General features: G+C 42.8%; 1 protein-coding gene across 5 annotated transcripts in view; it reads right to left on the minus strand.

Annotated features, from left to right (window-relative positions):
• The window catches only part of camsap1b (calmodulin regulated spectrin-associated protein 1b), a 106345-nt gene extending 99351 nt beyond the window's left edge, over positions 1-6994 (minus strand). For all 5 annotated transcript variants that reach the window (XM_048558685.2, XM_048558684.2, XM_048558683.2 and 2 more), the window contains exon 1: positions 6436-6994. In XM_048558685.2, coding sequence (XP_048414642.1) covers positions 6436-6613 — 178 coding nt within the window. In that variant the 5' untranslated portion in view covers positions 6614-6994. The remainder of the gene's footprint in view (positions 1-6435) is intronic.
• Between the last annotated feature and the right edge of the window lie 434 nt (positions 6995-7428).

Consider the following 7428-nt stretch of genomic DNA (forward strand, 5'->3'; position numbering starts at 1 on the left):
TTCTGGACTTAGTGCTATGTAATGAGCCATACTTTATCAAAGACCTTAAAGTAAGGGAACACTTAGGAGGCAGCGATCATAATATGGTAGAGTTCAGTCTGCAGTTTGAAAGAGAGAAGGCAAAATCGGATGTAATGGTGTTAAAGTTAAATAAAGGTAATTACAGGGGCATGAGAGAGGAATTGACGAAAATCGACTGGAAGCAGAGCCTAGCGGGGCAGACAGCAGAGCAACAATGGCAGGAGTTTCTGGGTATAATTGAGGACACAGTACAGAGGTTCATCCCAAAGAAAAGATTATCCAGAGTGGGATTAGACAGCCATGGCTGACAAAGGAAGTCAGGAAATATATCAAAGAAAAAGAGGCAGCCTATAAAGTGGCCAAGAGCACTGGGAAATCAGAAGATTGGGAAGGCTACAAAAACAAACAGAGGATAAGAAAGAGAGCAATAAGGAAGGAGAGGATCAAATATAAAGGTAGGCTAGCTAGTAATATTAGAAATGATAGTAAAAGCTTCTTTCAATACATAAGAAACAAACGAGAGGCAAAAGTAGATATTGGGCCGCTTCAAATTAATGCTAGCAGGCTAGTGACGGGAGATAAGGAAATATCTGAAGAACTTAAGTACTTTGCGTCAGTCTTCACAGTGGAAGACATGAGTAGTATGCCAACAATTAGGGAGAGTCAGGGGGCAGAGTTGAGTATGGTAGGCATTACAAAAGAGGAAGTGCTAGAAACGCTAAAAGGTCTAAAAATTGATAAATCTCCTGGCCCCGATGGGCTACATCCTAGAGTTCTGAGGGAGGTGGCTGAGGAAATAGCGGAGGCTTTGGTTGTGATCTTTCAAAAGTCACTGGAGTCTGGGAAAGTCCCAAATGATTGGAAAATTGCTGTTGTAACCCCCTTATTTAAGAAAGGATCAAGGCAAAAGATGGAAAATTATAGGCCGATTAGCCTAACCTCGGTAGAATCCATTGTCAAGGATGAGATTTCTAAATTCCTCGAAGTGCAAGGTCAGATTAGAACAAGACAGCATGGATTTAGTAAGGGGAGGTCGTGCCTGACAAACCTGCTGGAATTCTTTGAAGAGGCAACAAGTATGTTAGACCAGGGAAACCCAGTAGATGTTATCTATCTAGACTTCCAAAGGCCTTTGATATGGTGCCTCAAGGGAGGCTGCTGAGCAAGGTGAGGGCCCATGGTGTTTGAGGTGAGCTACTGGCTTGGATTGAGGATTGGCTGTCTGACAGCAGGCAGAGAGTTGGGACAAAAGGCTCTTTTTCCGAATGGCAACCGGTGACGAGTGGTGTCCCGCAGGGTTCAGTGTTGGGGCCGCAGCTGTTCACCTTGTATATTAATGATCTGGATGAAGGGACCAGGGGCATTCTGGTGAAGTTTGCCGATGATACGAAGATAGGTGGACAGGCAGGTAGTACTGAGGAGGTGGAGAAGCTGCAGAAATATTTAGACAGTTTAGGAGAGTGGTCCAGGAAATGGTTAAATGAAATTCGAAGTGACTAAATGTGAGGTTTTGCACTTTGGAAAAAAGAATACAGGCATGGACTATTTTCTAAACGGTGAGAAAATTCATAAAGCAGAAGTACAAAGGGATCTGGGAGTGTTGGTCCAGGATTCTCTAAAGGTGAGCTTGCAGGTAGAGTCCGTGATTAAGAAAGCAAATGTAATATTGTCATTTATCTCAAGAGGGTTGGAATATAAAAGCAGCGATGTGCTTCTGAGGCTTTATAAAGGTCTAGTTAGGCCCCATTTAGAATACAGTGTCCAATTTTGGGCCCCACACCTCAGGAAGGACATACCAGCCCTGGAGCATGTCCAGCGGAGATTCACATGGATGATCCCTGGAATGGTAGGTTTAACGTATGATGAACAGCTAAGGATCCTGGGATTGTACTCACTAGAGTTTAGAAGGTTGAGAGGAGATCTAATAGAAACTTACAAACAATGTATGGCTTAGAAGGGGTGGAGGCTAGGAAGTTGTTTCCGTTAGGCGGGGAGACTAGGACCCGTAAGCACAGCCTTAAAATTAGAGGGGGTAAATTTAAAACGGCAATGATATGACATTTCTTCAGCCAGAGAGTGGTGGGCTTGCAGAATTTATTGCCACGGAGGGCAGTGGAGGCCGGGACGTTGGGTGCCTTCAAGGCAGAGATCGACAAATTCTTGATCTCACAGGGAATCAAGGGCTATGGGGAGAGTGCAGGGAAGTGGAGGTGAAATGCCCATCAGCCATGATTTAAATGGCGGAGTGGACTTGATGGGCCGAATGGCCTTACTGCCACTCCTACGTCTTATGGTCTTATCGTCTAATAAATCTCTTAGAGAATTCAAGAAAATGTCTTTACTCAGGAAAGGAAGTTGTTACCCGAAGGAATGCTCTACTCAAAACTAAAACCCTCTTTCCACTAGCTCCAAAAGCACCCACTTATCCTTTGGCTGACTGGTGAAGAGAGAATTTCACGACCAGGATCTCAAATTAGAGATGAAGGTCGGGTTTTTACTCAGGCAGAAGGATTTACTCCATCTTGAACAATTCGTAGTGTTACACCTCACTGGCATAGCATGCTGGAAATCATGTCGTTATTCCAGGAGGCATCTCAAACCTTAAGCAATTTATAAAAGCAGGTAAAATTCCCCAACTTACCTGCCTTATAGAGCAAGGTTGTAGAAAGTATGGGCCATGTTACTGTACTTACAAGAATCATCACTTGTTACAAACATAATACTAACAACTACAGATGAACAATTGTAGAACATAAACATAGAACAGTACAGGAATAACTGCTTTGATTCATGAATTATCAACATACAACACCACAATTTAATCTTTTCACCCCTCGTATAATACTCCCACTACATATACATACAGACAAAACAAACATGGGTGTCATCGGTGGAGGAAAAAAGAAGGCAGCCATTGATCCCTATTCACAAGACTCACTGAGATGATCCTTTTGCTTAATCAGAACATTGAGGAGCAATCTTCCTTCGCCAGGTATTTTATTTCCTTGCAGGAAAGACAGAGGGACTGGTTCACACTTATAACATCTCTGACATATCAGTTAATAGCAACAGCTGACAGCAAAAGATGTGGGGAAATAAACTGGCTTTTTTCAGGATTCCAGCACATTTTTGCTGCAGAGAGAAACACAGCTCCTTTATTAGAAGCCAGATTGCTTCTGCCCAAATATTTGCACCCACAAACCACTTAGCTACCTGAGAGTTAATCACATAAATGCTGGCAGACAGAAGGCCTTTGTCACTGACAACGGTTAACCATTTCCCAAACCAATCAGCCTCTTGTTGCTGGTTAAATTTTCATTCGTACACCTGTTTGGCTCCAGCTCCAAACAACAATTAAACAGTACTTATGATGATTGAAATAACTTGACTTTAGTACAACAAAACATTGGAAAAGTACCACAAAGATTGTCCTCATAAGAACTTCCAAATCTGGTAGAAAGAAAGCTGGCCCAGTAGCAGTGTCCTTCTTCAAATCAACATGCTCAGCATCAGGGCACAAATCACTTGAACCCAGCACTGCTGGGCAAATCATGTCATCTGTGCTGCCTGAGACTGGGCTCCTAAAACAACTGCTCTTCTAGGAATTCAGTTTCAATAGAAGACTCCAAGGAGGATAGAGGAAGGGCTTTAGAAAAAGACTCCAGACATCCATGACAAAGTTTAATAACCCCTTCAAATTGGTGGAATTCCCTAGCCTGTGACCCACAAAACAAAAAGGCACACTCTGATAGGCACATAACATTTCAAAAGACTTTGTAAGGAACATGCAAAGGCAAAGTCAAAAGCATTTAAGAGTGCACAAATTTCCAAACACATCATCTATCAAACCCTTCAAACGCCACCGCTTAGGGGGAAAAGGTGATGGCACAGTGTAGTGTTGCTACACTAGTAATCAAGAACATTAGGCTAATATGCTGGAGTTAATGGGTTGGAATTCCATCATCTTCCATGGTGGGATAAGAAATCAATTTAAAACGTGAGTTTAATGATAATCATGTAACCAGTGTCAATTATTGTAAAAGCCCACCTGGTTCACTAATGTCCTCTAGGAAGTTTAAAAGTAGGCAAAAATCCCTGGGTCCACGTGGGTTGTATCCCAGGTTGCTGTGGAAGATGAGGGAAGAAATCATAAGGGCCTTGACCCAAATATTTAACCCTTCTCTGGCCACAAAGGAAATGCCAGGACACAGGAACACAGCTAATAATGTCTCAATTCTGGGAAGGGTGATAAAGATAAATGAAGATATTATTGCATAGTGAGCCTAATATCACTGGTAGGGAAACTACTGGTGAAAATTCTGAAGGAAGAATTCATCTCCCAATAGCAAAATCAAGGTTTGGTCAGGGATATAATGTGGAAGTGCCAGTGTTACACTGGGGCATTCAAAGTCAGAAGTGACAAGACACCAGGTTATAGTCCAACTGATTTATTTGAAATCACAAGCTTTCAGAGAGCAGCCCCTTCATCACGTGAGGCAAGAGAAGCACACCACAGAATTTAAAGGTAGAGATCAAACAATCATACAAATGATGTGAGCAAAGTGTCAGATAATAAGTCTCTGCAGGTGATCAAAAATGTCAGATGGTGAGACTGAAGTGTCAACAGCTGAAATAACAAACAGAAGAATGACCTATAATCTGATTAAATGAGCCATAAAAATAATTACAAAAAAGATTAAAAGTAAAGCGGTGCTAGAGACAAAACCAAATGACTGAAATAACATGATAGGTATAAGAGTAGCATACTGAGCATCTAGCCAAAATAACAAGTAATCCAAAACTGTATGAACTAATTAAGGTACAAAGATCATGACAATTTACCAAGGTGATGGTGTCAAAATATTTAATTGGATATTAGGTCATCCCTTTGCATGTTATTCAGCTGTTAACATTTTACTCACACATCTGACACTTTTGATCACCAGCAGAGACTTCTTATTCGACGCTTTTGATCTCTCTGCCTATAAATTCTGTGTCTGTGCACTTCTCCCTCATTTCACATGAGAAAGAGGCTATGCTCTGAAAGCCTGTGATTTCAATTAAACCTGTTGGAGTATAAACTAGTGTCATGTGACTTCTGACTTGATTAGGGATAGTCAGCCCAGCTTTGTCAGATGGAGATCAAGCCTAACAAGTCTGGTTGAATTTTTCAAAAAGGTGATAAAGTATGGACGACGGTAGTGCAGTCAATCTAACTTATATGGATTTCAAAAAGTCATTTGATACGGTCCCACATGGAAGACTGATAAAGGTAAGAGCACATGCAATCCAAAATTGGTTTAATGGTAGGAGTCAAAGTGGTAGAAGGTGTTTGTGTGACTGATGGCCAAAGTCCAGCAGCATACCACTTGTGCTTGTGATATCTATATCAATGATGTAGAGGAGAATGTGGGGAGGAATGATAATAAAAACTGATTGCAACATTTTGTTTGACATTACTATTAAGAACTTTAGAATATTCAACTGCAGCAAATGCAAGTTGCTATGAAGATGAACTATGCAGTGTATTTAAGGGGAAGCATGAGGTCAATCTAAAGGATGGCAGCAACCACTCAACGAGCAAAAGTTTGCTTGATCTTGAATTTCAATTGGCTTGAGCACAGTGTAAACAGACGAGTTGAACTGTAAATGCCTTGTAACTATGAACGTAGTTCACATTCCATCTTTGTTTGCGAGATTACACGATAATGACAAGGCTCCATATTTCAAGAAAATATTTCACATCCCTCAGGTATTCTCATTTCCAAATCACAGAAGTTGTGGAGGCTTCGTTTGGAATCTGTTTTGCTTATCAGTGTTCTTTCTAAACAATGAACATGTGGATCCACATCTGACCAAATATCAACTCGAACCACGTCAATATAACATAGAAGCTATGCGCTTAAGGAAGTCTGATTCCCGCAGATAGGAATTCTACAGGAATTCGCCAATTAAGCGTTCTAAATCAATAGGCTCCTCGTCAATCAAAAATCTAAACAGCTAATCTTGTGGACATTCTATCTCTAGAAGTAATCCCTAAATTCAAGATTATTAAATAACGCTCAAAGGGATCTATTCATACTTTGTTGCTTAGAAATATTCAGTCTATACTCCTCCTCTAAGCGGCTTGCATTTTTAAATAAAAGCAGTTATCTTGGGTCTCGCCAGTTGAATATTTCAGCCCTTCAATGCAAATATAAGGATACAGAAATCAAGCCGTCTTAACCCACGAACCAGTTTGTGCTTTTCTTTTTTTTTCCCCAAAAAGAAAATCTTTTGTCCGCGATCGAGTAGAGTGCTAGGCGCGATTGATCTCCTAAGAGACTCGACGCTATGGACCTATTCTTTTTGTTCTCTCTCTCTTTTAAATGCGGATACATCGGAGGCATCGACATTTAGAAAATTTACATTTACCTATTCCGTACGCTTTGGAAAAGATCCACGCCAGATTGGCGGCTATCTTGGCCCTGGATGAATCGTAGAGCTGCAGAGGAACAATCTCAGCGCAGTCAGACTCAGACAGCTCCAGCATCTTTCTGCTGCTGCTGCCATTTCCAGATGCACCGCAGCCACCGAAATCCACATCCACCATCTCCAGCCGTGTGTCTAATCAAGCTGAATTCTCCGCGAAAATAAACGAATATCCACCGGTGATTTTTTTTCTTCCCACAAAAACGGTGGGTTTTTTTTCCTCCTCGTCCGCCGCCACGGGTCAGTCCTTGCTGCCCACAAGCCGCATTAATCGAGCTCGGTGGCCGCCTCCCTCAGGCGCGGCCTATCTCCCGACGCTCCAAAATGAATGGGAGTTTACCTCACAACACAATGAAATGGCCGGCCTCACTCGGGAAATCGCCGAGGTACCGAGTCAGTCGGTCATTTCAAAGGAGCGGGTGTCATGAGGGCTATGCCCCTAATACTCCCTCGAAGCTGGCTGTAGGCGGCCTTTGGCGTGCTCCCTGCTCCTCCTCCTTTCAGCCAGCCCCCTTTCTCTCTGCCGCTTCCCCCGTCTCCCTAACCCCCGCCCCTAACGTTCGCCTCTGGGCCGTTGGAAACCACTCTGCGCACGCGTCAATCGTTCGTCCCTTCCCCCCCACCACCAAAACCCGGCGCCGCAGCCAGAACCCAAGTCGGGAGCAACTACGCATGCGCTGGGTGTGCCCGTATTCCCATTAAGACGCATGCGTTGATATGGCTCGTCCCTTCTCCTCGAGGGATCGGGTCGTTACCGTATCTATTGCGCGTGTGCATGATCCGCCTTCCACTGCCGTGGATCGACGGTGTGTCTTGTGACCGTTGTGGAGCGTAATTCAAACAGGGAAGATATAAACATAATATTTCTTTTTTTCCCCCCCCCAGAAGTTCTGCTGGACTCAAATTTCTTTTCTTAAGTTAACATAGAACAGTACA

Source organism: Stegostoma tigrinum, chromosome 29 (assembly GCF_030684315.1).
Source record: "Stegostoma tigrinum isolate sSteTig4 chromosome 29, sSteTig4.hap1, whole genome shotgun sequence".
Taxonomy (NCBI): domain Eukaryota; kingdom Metazoa; phylum Chordata; class Chondrichthyes; order Orectolobiformes; family Stegostomatidae; genus Stegostoma; species Stegostoma tigrinum.